General features: G+C 39.3%; 2 protein-coding genes across 4 annotated transcripts in view; both read right to left on the reverse strand.

The window, feature by feature from the left end:
• Nucleotides 1-11,330, reverse strand: part of bbs4 (Bardet-Biedl syndrome 4) — a 45,548-nt gene extending 34,218 nt beyond the window's left edge. For both annotated transcript variants that reach the window (XM_012850871.3, XM_021309637.2), the window contains exons 1-2: nucleotides 11,248-11,330; nucleotides 8,567-8,609 (exon numbers count right to left, since the gene is read on the reverse strand). In XM_012850871.3, coding sequence (XP_012706325.2) covers nucleotides 8,567-8,609; nucleotides 11,248-11,274 — 70 coding nt within the window. In that variant the 5' untranslated portion in view covers nucleotides 11,275-11,330. The remainder of the gene's footprint in view (nucleotides 1-8,566; nucleotides 8,610-11,247) is intronic.
• A 1,020-nt stretch (nucleotides 11,331-12,350) lies between these two features.
• Nucleotides 12,351-24,088, reverse strand: scamp2l (secretory carrier membrane protein 2, like). Of its 2 annotated transcripts, XR_004930889.1 has the most exons (10): nucleotides 23,914-24,088; nucleotides 22,229-22,306; nucleotides 21,972-22,061; nucleotides 19,259-19,388; nucleotides 19,042-19,170; nucleotides 18,727-18,886; nucleotides 15,884-15,985; nucleotides 15,682-15,718; nucleotides 15,334-15,451; nucleotides 13,581-13,704 (listed from the first exon to the last, which is right to left on the reverse strand). XR_004930889.1 is itself a non-coding variant. In XM_012850869.3 (9 exons), exons 1-9 carry the CDS (start codon nucleotides 23,968-23,970, stop codon nucleotides 13,549-13,551), a joined length of 1,020 nt encoding a protein of 339 aa, XP_012706323.2. In that variant the 5' UTR covers nucleotides 23,971-24,087; the 3' UTR covers nucleotides 12,351-13,548. The 2 variants fall into 2 exon arrangements, 1 of the variants encoding a protein (XP_012706323.2); XM_012850869.3 differs by lacking the exon at nucleotides 15,682-15,718 and having other exon boundaries at nucleotides 12,351-13,704; nucleotides 23,914-24,087.
• Between the last annotated feature and the right edge of the window lie 406 nt (nucleotides 24,089-24,494).

Raw genomic sequence — 24,494 nt, forward strand, 5'->3', positions numbered from 1 at the left:
TGAATAAACAGCATATATATATATATATATATATATATATATATATATATATATATATATATATATATAGAGAGAGAGAGAGAGAGAGAGAGAGAGAGAGAGAGAGAGAGATCATTTGCAAAAACAGATAACTCTGTTTTTATAAATTAAAAAAACATACTTTTTATTATTTAGTTAAGGTGATACCAGTCAAACTAACCTACCTGATGAATTTGATCAGGTAAGAGCGACATAACAAAATAATGGCATCTCAAAAATACACCTTCATTAAAAGGACCCCCCCCCACACACACACACACACACACACACACTTACATTTTAATTTATTTGGCTAAAAACGGAGTTATCTGTTTTTGCAAATGAACTCTTCATATATACAGTGAAACCTCGCTATATCGCGGTTCCTGTTTCACGGTCTCGCTGCTTCATGGATTTGCATTGATGAGCCGTTCATTACAGTTCTCAAACATAATCGATGGTGGCATGTCGGTTTATTCCAAAAATGAGAATCTTCACCAGCATGTCGGTTTATAAGATTATTTTTGCCCAGAAGAACAACAACTACCGATAACTATGGTTTTTCTCCCTAAAACACACACCTGCACCGCGGGCTTTAGAAGAAAAAAAACGCTACAGAGCGGAGTCGGGATGCAGCGGCTCAGTGAGAAGAGCAGTGAAATACATGACTCGCTATTTGTCCTACTGTACTTTGTATTTTTTTCATAATCATTTTTAATTTTCTCCCGTTCTAATACAATGACTCGGGTCGCGGTGGAGCGGTGCTGATCTCCACAATTTGAAGCATTCAATTCGTATTGATGGTCAAATTAGTATTTTACAGCACAGTAGTTATTTGTAAAAAAAAAAAAAAAAAAAAAACGTTTATACAGTACTTTTATTTGTTAAACAAATACTTGGGCCTGTAAAAAGGTTGTTCTTTGGTTTCAATGTACTATGGAGCAGGCTATTTCATTGTATAATAATTGTAAAGAAAATAAAGGTTACTACTTCATGGACTTCGCCTACCACGGGTTCTTTTTGGAATATATATATATATATATATATATATATATATATATATATATATATATATATATATATAGATATATATATATATATATATATATAGATATAGATATAGATAGATAGAGATATATATAGATATAGATATAGATAGATAGATAGATATATATAGATATGTATGTTTTTGTATATAGTGATAACAAAAAATTATTAAAGTGTATGAGTGGCTGTGTTTTGCAGCATACATAAATTCTGTCAGAATATTCAATTACTTTTAACCACACTAAGAACATTTAACTGCACTGAACCATTTGTTATAACAGCTATAGCTTTAAAGTTTTCAGAAAAAAAACAACGTGAACATTAGTTCAATAATCAGCAAGTATAATTGACTTAAATTGATTCTGCACCTGGTTAACACATTACACTGAGCTGAGTTCTCGACCGCCCCAAGATGGCGCCCCTAAATCTCGTCCGTGCCTATAGGCCAGAGCGCTCGATGCGGGGTCTACTCTTTATATATGTCTATGATCTGCCCCTCTGCCCGCGCCTGATAAGACATAGTATTAATGACACATCCACAGATGTGCAAATTTCTTTAAAGGTATACTATGCAACCGGGGTTGATTTTCCAGCGAGGCTCCCCCCAGAGGGCGAAAGTAAAAGTGCACTGTCGCAAAGATGCTCAGCTGTTCTGGTTTGTAAAGTCAAGAGGTGAGTGGACTGTGAACCAGTTTGACAACAGTGTGAAGTAAGAACTTGATGCTGCTGAGATGAAAGTTAACCAGGTGATTATGTGGAAAGTGAAGGAGAGGATGGGAGGCTGGCCAGGATGACGCCAAGGCTCTGAAGCTGAAAGGTGGGAGAGATACAGGAATGGTCAATGGATATTATAGACCTACCAGATTTGGTTAATGTTGACTTTGCACAATAAACAAGTGAGGTAACTGATGTGGCATTATGTCCACGGCCCGGGAATATATGGAATGACTTGAATTTTTTTTCAGTCAAACTGATTATTTTTGCTTTAACCCATGTATGAATATATGTATGAATATGCACTTTTACTGTTGCTGTTTAGAGTTCAACAGTCTGATGGCAATGGGGAAAAAGCTGTTGCAAAAACTGGTGAACGTGCAGCGGATGCTGCAGAACCTTTTCCCAGTGGGCAAAGGGGAGAACAGTCCACGGTGGAGGTGTGAGGGGTCTCTGATAATGTTATGGGCTCGGGACATGCAGCGCTGGGATGAAATGTCCTTATGGACAGGAGAGGAGCCCTGATGATCCCTTCTGCTGTCCTCACCACTCTCCACCAGATGCTGTGGGATGAGGGTGTTAAACGCTGAAGTCCAGGAACATGCTCAAAGGGGGCGGGCTGAAGTCCAGGAACATGCTCAAAGGGGGCGGTGCATGGGCTTGGAACCCGTTAATAACTGCTTGCAGTTCTAGTTATTATTATTATTATTACGGGTAATTATTATTCTCCGCTAAAACGCGTTGGGCGGCCCATGCGGATTTGTAACGAATCCATTGAATCAGGTATCCAAGTACAGAATGTGCACCGCTACTCAAACCCAAAAATTCAGACCCCTCAACAACTAGGGGGCGCTATAATAAAGGACAATGCGTTTACGCCTGTAACCACCAAACTACTGGTCCTACACTCAAAAACTTGATGGCACTTTGTTTATTGGATGATTCTGCAAAATAAAGAGAATTGGCACACCCTTCGTTTCCCAGCTAGTTTTCGCGCTACATGGCTACAAAGGTTAAACCTTTCTTGTTAAACTCCTCCAACATTTTTTGTGCAATCCGCACAAAACTTTATATATAAGTGTGTCATGGACAAATAAAAAAAGTTATCACGGCGGATTTTTGAATTTTGACTTTTTCGAAAAGTAACGCTAAAATAAGTGATTGTTAGCTAGCTAGCTCTAAATGTAATTGCTGATTATTCTAAAACCATAACAGATTTTGACATGTCCTTCATAACCCATAGTCCAAATAAGATTTTGCACATGTGACCCGCATTTGAGGATCGTCCATCACTAGGGGGCGCTGTGATGTCAAGAAATCTACTACGCAAGAATGGCTGATCGGATTTTTACAAAACCTTCTTCATTCCCTTCCAGACATTGCCCTTAACTAAAGTATTAAATATGGTATTTATTGAAACAAGTGGGCGGGGCCTATTTAAAAAAGTGTGGAAAAAAACTTGAAAACTTCAAAAATTCACCTAAAATCACTTGTGTGGTGTAACAAGCTCAGATTTTCAGGATGTATTCCTTGAATAAGGTGCAACAATTCTCTCACTGCATGTATTCCAGTTTTTGAAAGTTGCACACTCTGTTTTTTTCAAAGTTTGTAAAATGGAGAAATCAATGTATTTTCCACAAATATTGGTCAATGCCAATAAAAATGGCCTCTATCTGTAAAGCACAGCCAGAATAACCATGTCTTTCAGTTTGATAAAAATCCAGGCGATTTTGACCAATTTACAAGATTTTAAAAATTAATGATACAAGATTATAAAGTTTAATTTTTTCTTTCTCTGAATCCATTTTTTTAATGACCATCAAAAAAATCGTGTGGTTAGATAAAACACTCTTGGACATTCATGAATATTTTCAGAATTTTAGAGCAAACCGTTGATTTAAAATAAATATTTATTTAGATAGTTTGACAAAAACCTATTGTAAAGAGCTTTTCAGAAAATGAAGCAAGGGCTCCATCTCGTGGCTTGTTTTTGCAACTACAACAACTCTTACCATTAATAGTCTAAGTAAGGGGTATTCAATTAAAACTTAGATGTCCACTTCAATAATTTTGTATGTATCCATGTATCCATATCTATCTATATATATATATTTACACTAATGCTTTAAAAAATTCCAGCAGAGGACCGCATTTGATCATGAATGGATCTCTACAAACACACACACATCGGACACACGCGACTTTGGGCTTCTTTTTTCTAAAAGCGCTTCTAAATTTCATGAGTCACGGGTTGCGTTTTTTTTGGGCAGGTTTCTGAAAGTGAAATCGCTTATTTGGGGTCTTAAATAAGTGACGAAATAGGGGTTATTAAGTGGCCTGCCTGCACTACATTTGAGTGTATCCAGCTGAAATATCCCTCCGCCATAGGAGCCGACAGTAGTAAAGGCAGACAGAGCAACTCTGCACGTATTTTCTGCAGTTTACGGTGCAATAACCGGTGATAACTGCTGAAAGTAGATTCCTTGGTGCAGATCACCATTTTAAGCAGAGATTGGTTCTGAAGATGAGCTTTTACACGTTGATAACATTGCAGAAACCCAACCCATAAACCGTTCTTTAATGCTTATTAATTTGTTGTCTCTGTATTTGACAACCCAGGGATGAATCACGTTTCCAAACGAAGGACCGGGAGTTACTAACAGTTGCTAAACAGTCTCATTCAGGGTATTAAGCTCCTGCCCAGTTGCAAGCAAAGTGTAAGGCTGGAATGACCTGGAGATTTAAAACCTTTTTCCAGGCTTAAACTCTATGAATATGAATAGAAACAGCAAGCAAAAATATTCAAAGAAATTATTGTTGTTGGTGTGAAAGCTCAGAATTAGATGTGTGTGTGTGAGAGAGAGAGAGTGAAGAAATGAACAAAACTTATGACTTTATCGAAATGTTCAATTTTTATTAATTTATATGTATGCATAATACCTTTTGTTTAAGAGGCAAAAAAATATATATCAGCATGAAAACAGGTATTTACACATTTGTTTACACATGGTGTAAACATCAGGGTATCATGATTAGTCATATAGCCATTATAGTCCAGAGTTTAACATTTGGCACCAGGATGTTTTCATACCAATTCTGAAAAGTGCTTGAAAAATAACAAAAATATTTTTTGTACAAGCATGTATTTTATTAGGGTCATTTATTGCAAAATTGCATATTAAAATGCCCAAATAGGCTATTACACTTTCAGAAATAAAAGGATAAAATATGCGATTAATTTGCGATTAATCTCGAGTTAACTATCGACATCATAGGATTAATCGCGATTAAAATTTTTAATCGTTTGACAGCACTAATGCACTAATATATATATATATATATATATATATATATATATATATATATATATATATATATATATATATATATATATATATATATATAATATAGGATCACTCTTAACAGACTGTTCCTTCAGAGCCAAATCTGCGTGGAGGTCAACTAACTGCAAGCTAACTGACTCAGAAGTAAATCTATGGTTCAGCACTACAATACAAATATACAGTCAGTTTATCAACATCCCACTGTTAATTCTTCTAGTTCAAACATACTACATGTAAATTCAAATTATGACTGTTCATTAATATCAAACTAAACAGTAGACATTTTAAACCTCGTTTACATCTTAGTTAAATAGCTTGAGGCTGTACATGTGTAAATTCCTACGTTGAGCGAGGTACTTGAACCCATCACACACGCAGTATTTGATTCAGTCCGACATTTCTCTGTGTTCAGCGCTGGGTTTCGTCCATACAATGGATGATGAAGGAGAGTATTGGATGTAGAAGGATTTCATGCTCTTTGGTAAGGTGATAACTGTATTTCATCTCATGATTTACAAAGACTTGGAAGAGGATTAAAAAAACCTATGCTGTAATTTGTTAAATTACAGGTCATAGTTTCATAATTAAAAAGGATTTTATATTTTTGTTTTACATGGGTTAAAGATGATTCCGGTGTTTTGAGTTGGGAAATTTTTTTAAAGTGCATGTAAAACATTGCAATAGAAATGTGAGGAATGAAGAAAAAACAATGCTGTAAAAATTGATAAAGTGAGTTTATTTAGCTGAATGCAATAATAATATTATCGTGTGCAGGCTAGGTTTTTTTGTTGTTGCTGATAAAAAAAGCTGGATCAGACTACTGGATCAGATTCCATGGATTCTCTCTGAAAGGACATGGCGAGCCTGTGCCCCAAGCAGAACTGAACCTCCATTGACAAACTTCATTCTTCTTACTGACATGAACTTGCCAGTGGTAACAACACAAACCACTGAACAAAAAAAAGAAAAAAAAACAACTGAACTCGCAACATGATGTGCACCCTGATGAATTTGGTGCTGCTAACCACCTAACCACCTCCACAGCTGAGCTGTTGATGAGTTTGTGTCATCTGCGAACTTCATGATGTGATTGGGGGTGAACCTGGGAGTGCAGTTGTGTGTCATCAGAGTAAACAACAGGGGGCTGCAGACGCAGCCCTAAGGGGAGCCCGTGCTGAGGGTGATGACATCAGAGGTGGTCTGTCAGACCCGGACTGACAGTGGTCAGGAGGTGAGGAAGTGTTGAGGGGTGTACTGAAGCCCAGATGTTCCAGTTTTTCCACCAGATGCTGTGGGATGAGGGTGTTGAACGCTAAAGTCTAGGAACATGCTCAATGGGGGCGCGACGTAGGTGGGCTTGGATGAGGGTGTTGAATGCTGAAATCCAGGAACATGCTCAAAGGGGGCGGTGCGTGGGCTTGGAACCCGTTAATAACTGCTTGCAGTTCTAGTTGTAATTGCATTTCCTGATAGTAATTATAAAATACATAAACCTTCAGTATCCATGGACACAATTAAAACTGGCTTTAATCCTTTTTTATCTTATTATTTTTAAGGTTTACCCAAAATCATGAGCTGAATTAAAATCTAATCAGGAGATTTTGTAATAATTAACAGGCTCAGTTGTTACACTTTTTACATTTACACTGGAGAGGCATTTCTAACTTTTGGGTCTATGAAGCTGTGCATATTTAAAGTGGTTTTATGCTTTACTGAAGCTATTACTGCTCCATTTGAAATGGTGACGCAGCGCCTAATATTTATCCTCACATTCCCGTAAATCTGTGGTTTTTCCCTAGTTGTTGGATAAACTGGCTCACAACTGGACAAGCCGCATTATCTGCTGGTCAGAACTGGAAAGACGGTATCAAATATGCTGTAGGTCACTAGATTTACTGGGTATTGGTTTGATTTTGAGGTCCGGTGACTGCGGAGGCCACAGGAGGACAGCGAACTCGTGATTTTCAAGAAATCAGATGGAGACGATCAGAGCTCTGTGACACGGTGCACCATCCTGGTAGAAGCAGCCATCAGAGGTTGGAAACACGGCCGTCACAAAGCGATGGAGATGGTCAGCAGTAATACACGGGTAGGCTGCAGTGTTTTTAGCAAAGCCCAGCGTACGGCAAGTAAATCTCCCCCTCACCATTATACTACCACCAGCAGCCTGGACCATCGATGCAAGGCGGGTTGGATGCATGCTTCATGTTGTTTATGCCCAGTCCTGACCCTACCCTCTGAAGGCTGTACCTGATAAGTCAAGGCTTATCAGACCAGGCAATGTTTGTAAACCTCTTACTGATCATCTTTAGTGAGCTTGAAGCTCCAGTTTCTTGTTCTTAAACAAACAGGAGTAGCATCCGGTGTGGTCTTCTCCTGCTGTAGTCCATATACTTCAGTCTGATGTGTGGTGCCTCGTTAGAAGGTGACCCACTTGACATAACCTGATTGTAACAAGTGGTAATCAGTTACCCTTTCTTCGTCTCAAAGCGGTCCGTCCACCAGCAACGCATTTTCCTCTAAACTACTGACTGGCTCTTGCTTTCTCCTTCTCAACCCCAGAAGATCAGTGCTTTCTAAAAAACTCAACCAGCTCCCCAAAGCCAGCGTGTGAATGTGTGCATGACTGACTGTGGTGTAAAGCTCGGTGGAGTCCTTGGACTTGATAAAAGCGCTGTACAGCTGCAGGTCATTTTTCCACTAACCAACCACATTCAAAGTGGCTTAAATCCCCTTTCTAACCCATCGTGATGATCGGTTTGAACTAAACCAAGTCATCTTCACCACTCTGCCGTGTGTCTGTGGTGCGCCCAAGTGCACTGGGAAATGGCCGATTGGCTATTTCTGTTAACAAGCCATTGATCAGATGAACATAATAAAGTGGCAGATGAGGATTAATGAATACATACACTGTTGTATATCCATAAAATAGCATAAAATAAGTTTCTATTATTACAACCAGTTTGTTTGCCACACATTCAGCAGAAGCCTCCACTGTGAATGGTTTATTACTCAAAGGCTTGTTGGGGAGTTGCGTGACCCAGAATCCAGGCTTTACAATAACTCCTTCTCATTTGTTTCCTGAAACTATCTGAAGTTGACCCCAGGAATGTTCTCTATACCATGTGGAAGGTCACTGCAGGGGGAAATCCAACACCACAATGTAACGCGCAGTAAACAGCCAAGCAGATGATGATGGCAAAGCCAGCCTCGGTGAAACAACACGAGAGGATATGATTCATCTCCGGACAGCAGCCAAAAACTATATGATGAAGGACTGAGGATGACAAAACCCCTTTAAGCTGCCATAAATATTCCCCTCACACAGGCTCAGCACACGGAGGGCCGACCGAAGAGTGAGGCTGACCTCTGCAGGCAGATCAGGTCTTAGCAGTTTTACACAGATCCAGTATGAATGGCAAGCAGGTGCCGTGGGCTCGTACCTTTAGGCGCACGCCGCTTCTTGGCTTCAGTGGAAACTGGGAGCTGAAATAAATGAAAGAAAAATAGATCAATGCAAATATGACAAAAAACATATTCAGTGCTATACCAGCCAATCTCTGCAGCAGGTCCGACTGAAGTCATCTATCCGACACCAGGAGACTAATTATTCTAATCTTAACTGGAGCTGTTGAAGTTCATGATAAACGAATAAAAAGTAATCGTCACGTTCGGACCTGTTATATTTATCTGCTCAGACAAAGTTCACTTGGAAAGAAAAACCTTCAACCAAAGATTTATGTGAGCGATTCCCATACACTGTAACTTTCTGTTAGTTTCTTCCCAAATAAATTTAACTAAGAAACATAGATACTGAACGCTAAATGATTTTAACTTCATTTTAGGGGATCCTATTGTTTGTTTGGCTTACCCAAAAAACAACAGGCCCATCAACCACAGCCCTCTAGTTTGGACAAATTCTGTTATAATGTGCGAGGAGTGTTGCAGTTGCATTTACACAGAAGACAAAATGAACATATTTTTCTTTTTAGGATTGAATCATGAGAACTTTTTTTTCATGGTGGGTTTTGGTCTTTCACCATCTTCCTATCTGTGATCCCAGAGATGCAGAAGTGGTAGTTGTGATTCAAAAGAAGCTTTATTCCACCGTGTCATTACGAATCCCCTCATCTACAGAGCTCATCTTTTCTAAACATTTCTATGGCTCTCTTTGTGCTTTAATATCTAAGTATGAGTGGACAAAGTGAGCACGGGAAGGCTGAACAGATCTTGAGTAGACAAACAAAAAAACTAAAAAAAAACCCACAGAACTATGAAAGCCGATTTCTTTTAAAAAGATTTGAGACTCATGTCACGCTTTTTGTCATGCAGTAGACACATTTATTTATTGTCCTTACTATATGAAAACAGTATTATTATTACTGTTATTATTATAATAATTATTATTATTAGTTCACCATTTCTGATGCTGGTGCAATATTTCAGTTTCCCTTTCAAAACAATTCAAACTAATACATATATTTAAAAAAAAAAAAAAAACTGTATAAGTCTGGAGAAAAAGTTGCACTACTTAGCAGAATAAACAGCTAAAGTAGAAAAACAGACACATATATCTGTTTGATATAGATATTAATGTCTTCCTATCTGAAGTTTTCTGAAAAGAAAAAAAGGCAGCGGGAGCTTTAATCGAGGAGTACCCGCAGGAGGTGGACACAGCTGACCACCTTCATTTCTTCAGTGAATGCGGCGAAGACACGCTGGAGAAGCTGGTGTCCAGAGAAGACCCGATGCCGAAGCTGGATCTGATGTCTGTCTGGATTGTTAATTCATCTTAGTTCATGTAGGTCCTTCGTATAAATACTTATATGAACAGAGCCGACGAGATCACAGACGAGAAGAAAGCTGCACGTCCAGAGAAGGGAGCCGGCTTCACGTTTTGTGAGGGATGCTCTCTGAGGTCAAAGAGTTTTTAAAAAGCTGCGTCCCACAAGCAAAGTTCCATGTAAAAAAAAAAACAAAGAAAAAAAAACACCCCTGATAGAGCTGATCCTGAAGAAGTCCGTTTCCATTCCAGGTGTCCTGAAGAAAGGTGATGGATGCTGAAGTGAATATTCAAGGTGCAACGCTAGCTTTAGAGACCTGGTCAACAGGCGGCACATTTTGGCTACTATAGTGGAGTTACTTGAAATTCACTCCGTGGACAACGAGGGTCAGGGAAACTTGAAGAGTTGCTTAGATGTTTTAGAGACAACTTTATTTGATCATCCAGACTTTAGGTTTTACATTTCATATTCAGGACAAGCAGTTTTCAATCAGTGGGAACGTGAAAATTGTTAATTATAATACAAACTATTTATACTCCATGTGGATTGGAGTTTAAAGTAATCTTTTATTTTAACGAAGATGTTTCTTCCATCTAACCCTAATATTAACATTTGAATGTTAATATGTGGCATTTTTTTCTCAGAATTCTGACTTTTTTCTCATAATTTTTTTTCTCCAGAAATCTGAGATTAAAGTCAGAACTTTATCTCAGAATTCTGGAGAAAAAAGTCAAAATTGAACAGACTTTTATTTATTTATTTTTAATGGCCCTAATCCTCTTCCGTAAATGTGGGATTATACTGGAATTTTACAAGGATATTATGATGAACCTACATTTTTTTGACTCCTGTCTGCAGACCGCTGATTAAGGACTATTTACACCAGTGACTAGAGCCAACACACGCATGCGCTGTCTTATTTTAAGCATTTTTCTATTCATTTTAATGCTTGCGAAACGTTTGCATTCGCAGAGGTTTTGTGAGAACAAGTAATTATAACCCCCTCTTAATTGTTTCTATTGGTAAAGCCATTGTCCACACAGGCGGTCACAAATGCGGTGGGTTTAAATAGGAAACACGCATATTGCGCTCAAACTACAGCTGTAAACACTCAGCTTCGAGTTTTGCATGGAGATGAAAGGGATTAGATCTGAAAGTTGGAGCTAGCTGTGCCTTCAACTAATCCGTTAACAACAGGCGTGTAAAACAAGCGTTTTTAACACAGACGCTCCTCGTATAAAGGTGCTGCATTTTCTCGCGGAATTTCTCGCGACCAAACAGTTCAGTGACATTAATGTTAAAACAGCAAAGAGGGGACCGCATTTATTTTGTGTACTCACCACCGTTGCATTCTCCTCGTCCGCCATCTTGAGACGAGCAACAACAGCAGAAGCCGTTGCTAGGGTTACGAATGTACGACGCAGACCGGAAACGCGGACCGACGTATAAAGTGACGTCTATGAATGACGGACCCCTACAAACCTGAGTAAAAAACTAAAAATAAAAAAATATATAGATTTCAAGATAAAATACTCCTCTTCCACCTGGTCTGGTTTCTTGCCAAGTTTCATATCCATTAAAGTAAAAGTATGCATTTGAAACCGCTTTTTTATTTTTATTTTTACTTCTTTGTAATGGATTTTAAACTAAATCTTGATTCAATGTCACACTCAAATAACAAGGCTATAAAAACAAAGACATATCTGTTATGAATACAATTTAACATTGTAGCTTGCATTTAAATACATTTATTTTCGCTCTTTTTTGGTGTCGTTTGTTAATTTTAGGGTTTATGCTTTTTTTTCCTTCTTCTTTGATATCTCCTGATCTTTAATGTGCACTGTTTTTTCAAGACAACTTTTATTGTAATAGCGGCAAAGTTCTAGACAAAGCATCAAAAAAGAAAGAAATCCATCACCCTCCTTAAACCAGTCCGAAACCACTGTTGGGTGCCATAATCACGTTAGAGATTGCAATGGTACAACTCAAACATTTCTCAACTCCGCTGTATTACTATGTTCTTTTCTGCTAGCTAAGGTCTCAAACTTAAAAATAAATCTATATGGGTAAAAATTTAAATGCATCAAAATGCACAAAATTAAAACCTGAATTAATTACATGCTAAAAACAACCTTTATAGTGATTATTTTAAATGTCTTATTTTAATCTTGTAATGGCTTAAGCTGCCAGACATCACTATCTTGTTGCCATCACTTTTACTGAATAACTAGAGCCCCTTTACATTATCAGTACTCTTGGACTTATGCATTGTAAAGAAACAAACATGTCAGTGCATTTGTGTAAGAACAGTAATGCATTTTCTTTTAACCAGCTGTACCAAGACCATGTACAATAAAAAAAGTTGCAACTACAATCTTACAACTTTCTGTATAACTGTCTTAATAATCAAACCCTTTCCACTAATCAGAAACATAGTCTCAAAGATATTTTAAATCAGCGTTTTATTGCTTGTTCAGGCAGAACCTTGTCTCCAACAAATACCCAACCAGTAAATAGTTTAAATAAACATATTTACAATACATTTTAATACACATTTGATCATGACATGAAAAACTACACCCAGACCATCTTTCCACAGAGATACAATCATATCAAAAGGTTTAAGACAAAACTAAGAAAACTATGACCATTAAAAACGCACAAAGTCTAAATTGGATTCAGTGTTATAGTACCATAAATATAGAAGTCGTCAGTTTTATATACATTTACATGCCAAGTCTTACAAATCCTAAAACCCATCAAGTAACTAGATGTAACACATTTATGTGCACTGGAAATATGTTCTTTCAGCTCATGAAAGCACTTGTGTCCAATATTCATCCGTAAATCTGTGACAAACCTGAATGCATTACTTTGTAATTACAGCAAGGCTCAGTCACGACTAAAGACAAATTTGTCCTTCAAAACACAATATTGAAAACAAAAAAAACATAGCCCCCCCCCCCCCCCCCCGAATCACATCTTCATTTACCTGTTTAGACACATTCCATAACTCAGTACGCTGATTAAAAGAGAACAAAGACAGACCTTCATCCCATCACCTTCATTAGTCATCAGCTCATGTGCATGTCTTATATACATAAAAACATCAAATTTAGAAAGCAGAACAAAGTAAAAGAACAATCTGAAATCATTTTATCTTTATAGATAGTCTGGAAGTACTAATATTCAGACCAGAAGGATACTTGGGTTGCTTTATAGACTGCATACTATGGGGTGGAACTCAATAATTCACTAAATCCTACATTAATGCATCTAATTTGTTCTTAAGGCCTCTTTATGGTGCTTCCAAATTGACTGTTGAGATTTACATGAAACATTTTTTTAAAAACCAGCCTGTTTTCCTGGAGCACTACACATGGATGTAACTTTAAGACATATTGCACACGAATATAAAGAAAGTCCAAAATTCAACAACTAAGCCACGTTCAAGGCATTGCATGCATCACCATGACTTCTTGTTTCACCTCTTTATGGTCCTTCAATGTTCTTTGTAATTCTGTGTTCGAGATTCCAATTTTTTTACACTTTGTAATGCAGATTTTTGTCATGAGTTTCTGATTGTATTTTGGCAAACCTCTGTTAAATGTCGAAACATCTACAGGTATTTCGGGAGGAGATTAGGGCCCTTGGTTGCTGCTGAAAGCACCCTGGGCAGCAGTGGTGGCAGCACTAGTTGCAGCGCTCTGGAAGGTGCGATTGGTCAGGACTCCTTGGGAAAACTCCTGCTGAGCCTTGGTGAAGCTCGCACCCGTCCTTCTGTACTTGGAGTGGACCTTGGGTGAAAACAGCAAAGATTACCATTAATCTGGGATATTCAGAGAAATTTATTCCATGAAAGACAAAATATGATTTGGATTCAATTACCAGAAAAAATTCTTTAACAATCTAGCCAAATAAGAACTGTGGAAAACCCTTACTAACAAGTAGTTTATCACCAAGTTTGCATACATTGTAGAGGTCGTTTTTATGCGCCGCCCTGTACAGAAGCTCCATCATTCCTTTAGGGCATTTGCTGGGTGCAAAGAAACTCCAAATTCTAGACCTCTCCACAGTTTCTCTTTATGACTAATGCCTGGAGACTTTGACTATGTCCTTGGTACAATTCTTTAGCCTCTCCTTTTTTGTTTTTGTGGTATGCTACAAAATCAATCCACAGTTTTCTGGCTAGAGGGGAAAAAGATCTATGACACCATTAATTAGCCCCTCAGTGCTGTGAAGTTGTCGTGCAACCTTAGCAGAAAAACAGCTTCCAAACACTGTGTTCTTTAGAGGGTGCAGAAAATTATAAAATAATTTCATGCCGATAACCTTGGTAAAAAATTGCAATTACAATTAATGCTGCAGCGGTGGGGATTTAAACTTCCATACCCAGAAGTCATACATCCATGCAACTGTAATTTTATCGGCTACAAATGGTCAGAATGAGCGTCTGGATTCACTGGTTCAGGCAACGTGTGGGTCAGTGAATCTAGACTAAAAACAAATCGGCAGGAGGAGGGAGTTTAATAAATGAGCTATGGTGAACAAAATTGGCTCTGGAGAAACCAGAGATCAGCACAGCTGGTCAAAAAAGGTGTCCATGAAAGGAGGAAGGCCCAGACAACCATTTTAAAATACTTTAAAATGCTTAGAAATATATTCCATGTGGACACTGGTGTCCCTGTAATATTAAGAGGTTAATATTCATATTGCACACACCAGTATTGTGATAACAATGTATTCCTTACATAGTGTGCAGCCCCATCTTCCTCCACACAAGAGAGTGCTGAGTTGATGCCAAGGACTAACTGCTCTTGTTCGGTCATACCGCTTTCTCCCAAACCTTCTCTGAACCATTTAGATGTTCATGGGCAAACATCACATGTGCCTGTATATGTCCCTTCTTTAGCAACGTATTACACCACAGTCTGTTACCAACAGTGTCTTTGCTGACTAAATGTCTTTCTGATCTTTTACGAGCTTCTAGTGTAGTTGTGATATGATCACTAACCTGTCTGAAAAGCACAATTATATCTCTTCCTTCATTTCTAAATATAAGCTCACAGCAGTTCTCACCAAGCCTTTTGCTTGTTTCTGTGGACAGGTGTGATAAGAAGCATCTGTAACTGACTAAATAATTAATCTGCAGGAGCCAAAATTCAGTTTGGGTTGTAGACAATCAAAAAAACACATTTCCATTGACTTGCAAATCAGCTTAACTTGTGCACATAGTCTTATGTAGTTGATATCCTCCGTGTCTCTCGCTCTCCCATAAAGACGGTAGTTTCTTTTTTTTTGCAGGGTAACAAATGCACATAAATCAGTAGAACATAAAACATTTGCCCGCATTGTCCACTAAGCCCTTCTGCACGATATATAAAACCTCCTGGAATGTAGCAAATGGGTAAGAGATCTGCACTTACCATTTTCAGCAGGATGACACCCATGACAGCGTTGACAGTGAAAAAACCAGCTACTACCATCATAACCACAGCGACCGCCAAGTTTGAACCAATCATGCTAATTGATGAGATCCATCCACTGTCAAAGCCAAAAGAAAAGGAAAAATTAACAAACTTTCTCTACATTCAGTTCAACGCAACACATGTTTAAAAAATGTTCTAAAATGACTGGCTTTGCTAGCATCCAAGCTTTCCCCACAGACACGTGGAAAAGATGAAGCTTGAAAAAAAGATGGAAAAGGCTTTCAAGGATTAATACTGAACATGATGCTGGAAATAAACCCAAGAAGAAAAAATCAGCGCACTTACAAAAAAAGCACCCCAGACAAGATAAGTCAACGGGAATCTGTCAAAGATATGCAAGAGGTACAGGAGAGAAATAACCACCAAAATACTGAGCTGTGAATAGTGCATGCACTTTTATAAACCTACACACACCGTCATGTTTATACATGCAAACACACAAATAAATGTTGACTAGACAGCTGAGATCTGCCAGCACTAAGCCCACCTGTTTCCCCATGAGGGGATTCCCACGGACTGGATGATGTAAACCGCCACTTGGAAGAAGAAGACAAAAAAGAAGAAAAAGAAGCTGAAGGAGCTGTCAGACCTGGGGAGGAAGCAGAACAATCGACACGGTCAATGTTGTTTGGCATGTAAGAGTTCAATTTTCATAGAAGTGTTAGAAATGGCATTTTGAGGTTAATTGTGTTTGAAGCTATAGTCATTAAAGTGTTAACGGTTTAAATTAATATTAGACATATACTGGTTAGTCTGTGTGATAGCGTTAATTTTATTTGTTTTATGATATTTCATGGAGACTTCCATTGTATTATTTTGTATTGAGACACTCTTCATAGAGCTGAGGAGTAGAGTAGGAATGTTCATTCTACAGATAGAGTCCAGTGCTGCACAACTTTATATGTGGCCAAAATAAATTAGACTTAGGCTGACTTTCTGAGAATTTAAGACCTACTCATTTCCTCGGGCTGCCAATAAATGAACTGAGTAATAGATAAAGCTAAAAACAGGACAACGCAAAGAGGTGATAGAAGAAGTGCTTAAGTTAAGTGCTAGGAAAGGCGTCATTGCAAGTCTCAGCCCTTCTTGGTAATGACTCTTCAAAACTCAAACTAAAAATGGTGGGTAGACCACCAGCTAATTTGAGTTGAATTAAAGTATAATATAGGGCTGCAACAACAAATCGATAAAAATTGACATTGAAAAGCATTGCCAATGAATTTCATCATCGAGTTGCGCGTCACTCGGCATCTCGCGGAGCCGTTTACCTCACCTGCAGACCGCAGTAAAAGCTGACTGGCTGCAGAGCGATGTAAGCAAGACAGTATTTTCCAAATATGAAGTATAAATTCTACAAATGTTGACACAGAAAAAACAGCTCAAACCAACTCAAAATACAGGGAGCATATTGCAGTTCACAAAACCTAAGAAAATAAGTAACATATGAGATTTGACATGGCATGAGAGCACCACAGTGATGATACAGGAGCTGAAAGAACATGGAGACATTGATGAGGGAGAAGAGAGCTCAACAACAGGGTAAGATGTTACAATATTGGACGCTTGTTCCGTTTTAAAGTGAGGAATCGGCTACAGCGCTTGGTTCGCAGGCTGTGAGTGGAGCCCTGCGCGGCAGCCCGAAGCATCACTGTAGCAACGTCAGTTTGTCTGATAGCTCATCTAATGCGGCTGTTAGCTTGTTAGCTGGTTAAGGACAGGAGCGTGTTTACGTGCTCACCTTTCCCTGATCGGATTAAAATCAAAATTTTGAAACAGAGGCACATTTTAAATAGCCTGGGTGCCATTCCAAACTTAGTCCCGCCCACAACGTTTGAGGTCGGTAAGTTCGGCCTGGAATTGCTCAATAGTAGCGCGAGTATGCTCGCCCAATATCTGGCGGGCCAATCAAATTGTCAGGGCGGGCTTTATACGATTATGGACAGATGATCAACAGTAATGTAATCAACCACGTCACCAAAGCGCGCTTGGGTTGAATTCGTTTACAACAACGATGGCTGCCGCTGGAGATTTGAGGTGTGTAGATTCTGCTATTAGGTCTATTCTAGAAGATATCGACAGCAAATTAATTTTAAAAGAGGAACAGAGAAACGCGATCAAGGCATTTGTTGAAAAGAAAGATGTTTTTGGCGTCCTTTCTACGGGATTCAGCAAAAGTTTAATTTATCAGCTGGCTCCGTTGGTCGCTAAGAAGATGGGACACAATATAAACTTGTTCGTATGTGCATTCGCCTTTATTGTTTTTCTGAAAAATTAGGTTCGTGTGTTGAATGACTCCTTGTATCCTTACATTCTTTTTGCAACACCGGCAAAAATCGTTCACGCTCATCTTCTTATTCTAGGCTACTTCTTTTCCAGCGTGCAGTTGAGTTCTGTTGACAACTATGTGTCGCTTAACATACGTCACACACTCCGTTGCTCTTATTGGTTGTAGGTCTATCCAATTGAGTGCAGAGGCATTTTTTTCCTGGTTCGTTCGAAACACGCCCCATAATCACAGCTCTATGGAGCAGTATCAAATTCTGACTAGAATTGAGTATGACTACGTCAGGCTACATTTTAAACGCACTTCTGACTCAATAAAGCAAAGTCAGAAGTTAAGCATGTTCACAAAGTTTAAAAAAGCAACCCCTCATTTATCCTTGAACACATTTATTTTTCATCAACACTTATATCCAGGTCTGAATGCAAATCAAAAACTAACTTGCACAGAATTACCGTCTTTTCCGGACAATAAGGCGCACCATGAATTAACGTGTCTATGTTCACACATAAACAGCACCGGATTATAAGGCGCATTAAATATTCTTCCGCAGTGTGTAATATCACTCCGTCCCTCCGCGAACACACATACAACCTGAGAGAGAGAGCTAGCCGTCTCTATCGGGAGGACAGAGTATTTGGACGACACTGCCCTGTTTCTAATATAAGGCCAAAATAAACGTGACTTTTAAATTGAATTTCCTGACTAGGTTTATTGTTGCTAGCGGGTACTCCAGGCGCAGGCTGCTTTTACATGAATGCACTTCAAGTTTAGACATTACAGTCAGGCAGTCTTGTAGACAGCTCAGGGGTCTGATCAGGTGGAGACACAGTGTACCGTAATGCTCCATTGAGCAAAGCGGCTTGCTTACCAAAGTCATACTTACACATTTTAACAGATTTTTGGAGCACATTGTACCACATAAAAATAGGTCAGTAAGCACAACAAGTACGGCAATCATATATAAGGCGCACGATTCTTTTTTGAGAAAATTTAAGGATTTGAAGTGCGCCTTATAGTTAGAAAAATACAGCAGTGATCATGTGTACCTGAAGGCTTTGTAAACAGGCCTGTACCAGCAGACGAAGGACACAGGGGTGAAGAGGATGAACCAAAGGATGGACAGACCAAAGTCAACACCTTTACCAGCATCAGCGGTGAAATACGCCAGACAAGCCAGCACGTTGAGGAAAAGCGTGGCGCCATGGACTGAAATGATTTACAAGAAAACATGAGCATGAAAGAGAATATTTAACAAACCTAACAGTTTTAAAACATGCCTGACTAATTAACCTAAAAAAAACTAAACCAAAGATCAGTTGTTTAGGTTTTGGATAAAGAATACTGAAGGACAGGCTACATACACATCCAGAGGTAGTACATCCTCTTGCATATTCTGCGGTAGTCTTCTGGGATTTCCTCCTCAAAGTTCTGGTAGAAGCACGGCTTTATGGGAGAGAACTTTGGAAGAGGTGGCCAGTTGTTCTCCTTAGCTGAGAAACACCGGGTGTTATATTACTGTTTTTTGTGAATACTCAAAGCTCTTCAATGTAACTCCTGAAAACATCTGCACAGCTTTACCTCCTGAGTTCGAGTCTCTGCTTGTGCTCCTGTTCTGCAACTCCTGCTCCTTTCGCTCCAGCTCTGCAGCTTTCCTCTCCAGTTCCTCCTGCTGTTTGATCAGGTTAGTCTGAGCTGCTGCAACGGTTGCCTGATGCACAACAGACAAATCAGTGATGCAACACCACAACTCCATACAGCCCTTTTACTTCTAGCAACCTTGTGATGACAAATTTATGAACCACACAAAATTAAATAACAGCTCCAACCCTCCCTCTATTCTTTCCCCCAGAGGAACAAATATGTACAGGGTTCCCACACCTTGGTCAACATCAAATTCAAGGACCTTTCAATGAATTTCCAGGACCAATTTCCTCAAATTCAAGGACCACACGTGGCAGCATTTACCTACTGTGACCGCTGAATAGGTTATCATATTTTAATACAATGCAAATTCAATAAAAGACTAAACGGCATAGAAGTTGCTGGGTCAGAAGCAATGCAAGAAAGTCGACTTAATTTATAGCCTACATTGATATTGATCATATTCATAGCCTACATTTATATCCACAGTACATGGCTATGCCATACTACATTACATATAAGATGTACATTAGCCCACCGTTTCATGGAATTTTATGGAAAAAAGTGCAGCATTGAGATGTTCAGAATTATATCAATTTGTTTCACTTACTTTCATCTTTGATTAAGCTATTTTTTAACTTTGACTCTGAAAAGTCGCTAAATATAGCGACAAAGTCGCTGAGTTGGCAACAATGCGAGAATGTAACCTATTGGACGCACGTAGGCCTAAACCACAGCCTACAAACTAACGAAGAAGAGCGAACGTACTTTTGCAAATTAAAAGTCTGCGGAATCAACACAATTTTAAAAGATTGTGTGGTAGTAAAATAATGACACATGAGTCCTCATCTGTGTAAACTTTCAACCCCACAAAAAAATTCAAGGACTTTTAAGGACAAGGTGTTTTTTTGGCTGTTTTCAAGAACTTTCAAGGGCCTTCGATTTTCAAGGATTTCAAGGACCCGTGGGAACCCTGTATGTAGTTTTTTCTTGGTCAAAAATTCATCTTGAAGTTAGGCCTTATTGTTTCCCAATTTGAGCCAAGCATAGATAGCTTTAGGTAATTTTTGCATGTAAGGACCTTGTGGATTTAAAAAGATGTTAGACATATTATCTTATGCTCCAACTTAATGCTTTTCAAACCTGGAAGAGGAAATATAATACATGAAGCTGTAACCTGATAATATTGTGAATGTGTTTGGCCATGTTTGCAATAAACCTGTAAACCCATCTTTCCCACAGACAACAGATCACTTCAGAGGCTTGGAGTCCGATAATTTTGACTGTCATTCCAAAACTGTGCTGCTTTCAGAGGGAAAAAAATATATTCAAAACCCAAGACATTCCAGAGGTATTCCCAGTTTTAAAGGAACCAATATAGTTTCTCCACCTGCTGCATTTCTATAGGTGTAACCAGGGCCAAATCAGAATAAACAGTCTAGGTAGGGAGGTTGGACTTGTAACTAAAGGTCAATCAGGTGTGCTGTAGAACGACACATAAAACATACAGGACGGTGTGATTAGAGCAATCTAAGGTAGCCCAAATTGTTGTTGTTCACTGATTCTAAGCAGGACTATGTGAGGCTACTGTTCCAACGGCACAAATCTAAAAGGCTTTTTAATTATTAAAGAGCTGTGAAATATTACAAACCTCAGTTAGAAGTGATTTTTATTGAGTTTTAGAGCTTAACCACCAAGAAACTGTTATAAATGATGTGTTTAGCTGAATGTAAACCCCACGGAATTAATGTGCGGAGACACAAATCATGTTAATCCATGACATTTTGAAGCATTGGTCTGATTTCAGTTCAGTTAAGGGGAAAAAGTTCAGGAACCCTTGGTGAGAAGGTGTCTTCGTAAAGTCATTTTCTTTAACTGAAGTGTCGAAAACATGGAAATTTACTTTCCTGATGCAAGTCTGAAATGCAGCTCTGAGGTTTTGCAGTTTATGAAAGCAATGCCCTAAAATGCTAAACCTGGTTCAATCCCTTCCCAAGCTGATTGGCTGTTTCTCTACAGTCACTGCTGACGTCTTTCCAAGGCGGCGTTGTGGTAACACACACCTACTCACTTCAGGGCAGCAAACTGCCGAAACATCTGCTCTTAGAAGTGCTTTCATTTGCCAATAGTTAAAATCTATCAAGTGGATTTTTTCACATTGGTTCAGTATTCTTGTTATGGTTTTGTTAAATAAATACGACAATAATGACACTTACTAAAAATGTGGATAAACACTTGTACCTTTAAGAGTACTTCCTTTTAACCACCCGTGCATAAAACCATAAGTCTGGGTCTTTATTAGCCGAAACAGAACCATATCAGTGACTATTTGACTCTGTTTTTTTTTTCACACAATAAAAAAAAAAAGAAGGTAAAACCCTCACAAATAGTAAACATTCCCTAAATTTGCAAATATGACAAACATGTCATATTTGGATTACTAGCCTGGCGTACTATTTTCAAGAGATTGTCTTTTTTATAGATTCTCTTCAAGAGGCTCAAGCAGTAATATATGTTTACTAAGTTTAAGATGATTTATTAAAGAAAAGTGTCCATACATTCCTAAGACAGTGACCCCCAAAAGTGTCCTTGTGACTGGAGTTTGTAGTTAGTCTGCTTGTAAACATAGATTCCCCCCCCCCCCACTTACTTGTGCACTTTGCTCCACAGAGGTCTGAAGTACAGCAGGCTGGGATGGGGAGACCGCAGAGACTGGGATGGTTGTTCCAGTGTAGGTTCCCTGTGAGAGGAACAAAAACAGCTCTTATTTACCAAAAAAACCCAAAAACAACAACACAGAAATACATCAAAAAAACAAAAACAAATAAGCACAAAAAACTGTCTCGAGTGATTTACATGAACTACCTTGCATCTGTAACTATTAATATCTAATTATTTATACATCACCATTTCAGTTGCAGAGAATGGGTTATACTCTCCGGTGATTTCATTGACCTTGCTGATGGCTTGTGTGACCGAGGCATCCTGGAAGAACACAGAATAAACCAATAAACATGCAGAGAAGACAGATGTGACCTCCTGATTTATACACCCACCAGGCAAAGTAAAAACCACAAACAGGTGTACTTAAAGCCCCCATTCCTTATGGCGCCCGTTAGTGCCGAGCTGTGTTAACCAATAGAAAGAAGGGCATAACCAGGGCTCTGTGGTGGATGCGACGAGCAAAGGCTGGTCCATGTGACCTGATCCAACAGATGAGCTACTTTACCACAAACCTCTGAAGAATATAATGCTAGTTCTTAGAGAAAGCTGTCAGACTAAATGTATTATTGTTACGTGACTTAAGCAGAAATAACCGATTGATATTTAAAATTCTAATTTCCAAAGATGGCCAGGACAACGCTACATAGTGAATCTCAGCATGTGGCATATAGGGCTGCATTGCCACCGACCAATCAGGGCGCCTCACTGATCCACATAAAATCATAGAAAGCAGCAGCAATGCCCATGTGAGCATCAGATCATAACCATTCAGCAATGAAATTAAGGGTCCCCCCAATATCATGTGAATGGTTTGCATGCGTGGCTCAGGGAATACATAGCACCAGGATGCATTATGGGAGCAAGGCAATCCAGAGGCCGCATGGCGACGCTCTTGGGCAATATTTTCATGGCAAACCATTGGTCCTGCCATCCATGTGGATGTTACTTTCTCAGGTACATACAATCCATCTAAACTTCGATGCATGGGCTCATTCCTTCACGCCAACCGCATTCATGGCGTCGACCTCTTTCAGCTGCAATTGGGCTCTGCTGCATCGCTAAAAGGGTTCAAGAATAGCTCGAGGAGCTCAGTGATACACCTGAAGAGCTGATCTCAAGATCTCACTCCAGTCAAGCCTCTGTGAGCTGTTCTGAACAAACAAGTCTGATTCACGGGGGCCCCACCTCAAAACGTTCAGGACTTAAATGATCTTCTGCTAACATCTTGGTACGAGATACAACGGATGACATCCATGGGGTCCAGCAGAGTCCATGTCTGAACAGGTCAGGGTCTGACCTGTACCCGGAATGGGGGATAAACTCACTATAAAACGTGCCCAGTCGGTATGTAGGGACGTCCAGGAGGAGTATTTCAAACAGGCAGCGCATTCACACTTTGTTCAGTGGCCATTGAGCAACTGAGTAGATTTTATCTTTACACAATGCACTAAACACAGAAACGCAACATTAAATACATGAAGCAAAACAATAACACTCGACCTTCCAGCTTGCATTTATGCTTAAAGAATGTTACAAAAAAAAAAAAACAGAAAAAAAAATCAATGTCGTAAAAAAGAGATGGCGGCTGAACGTTTGCAAACACCTGTTAATGACTCCGTCCACCTGCCCAGGTGAGATAAACCCACAGGTGACGTTAAAACAAATGTCTTGTGACGCCAATATTAAGCCTAAATTAGCCTACATTTAACCGAATACGTGTCAGACCTCTTATAGCAGTTCAGGGCCAGGAAATACTAAAGGCCGAACCCAGCAACCTGACCAAACAGGTTTTCTATTTCACTCCTTACCTGACACCAAATACCTAGAAAAAGTCACCTGCCGGCCACCGAGCCGCACCGCGCACTCACCTGGAAGGGGTTCACATCCACCGGGTCGGCGAACGGGTTGCTGTCTAACTCTGACATCGTTTACGGGGGGGAAAGAGAAATTTATTTGACGTAGAAGGAAAAAAATAAGCCAGCTCCCGAACTCTCCCCCAGCGGCTCGCCTGCGTGCGTGACGTCGGGCTCCGTGTGCGCATGCGCGTTTCGATAGGTGAGCCGCGTCACCGGGAGGTTGACCCTCGAGTCATTTCTAATCAATTAGGCCGCCTTTATTTTTAGAAATGATGCAAATTGGGTTAAATGTGCGCTTCTCGTGACAGCCTGCCGCCTCGTGTTTGTCTCGAAATGTGAGTCAGAGTCAGTCCGTGACGGCTGAACGCGCACAACTTTATTTAACCAGCAGTTTCTGAAAACTGTGTGCTGCCCTTCAGGAGTGTGTGCATTAATCTGAAAGTTAGGGTCAGCTTTTCACTAAGACTTGAACAGCGGTAAACTACTAAAAAGGTATTAGCCTAAATGCATTTCATTTGTTTCATTTGCACAAATAAAATATACGTATTCAATCAGATAAATTGGACACAATAAAAGGGATTTGGTTTTCAATA

The sequence above is a fragment of the Fundulus heteroclitus genome, chromosome 4 (assembly GCF_011125445.2).
Source record: "Fundulus heteroclitus isolate FHET01 chromosome 4, MU-UCD_Fhet_4.1, whole genome shotgun sequence".
Classification (NCBI taxonomy): domain Eukaryota; kingdom Metazoa; phylum Chordata; class Actinopteri; order Cyprinodontiformes; family Fundulidae; genus Fundulus; species Fundulus heteroclitus.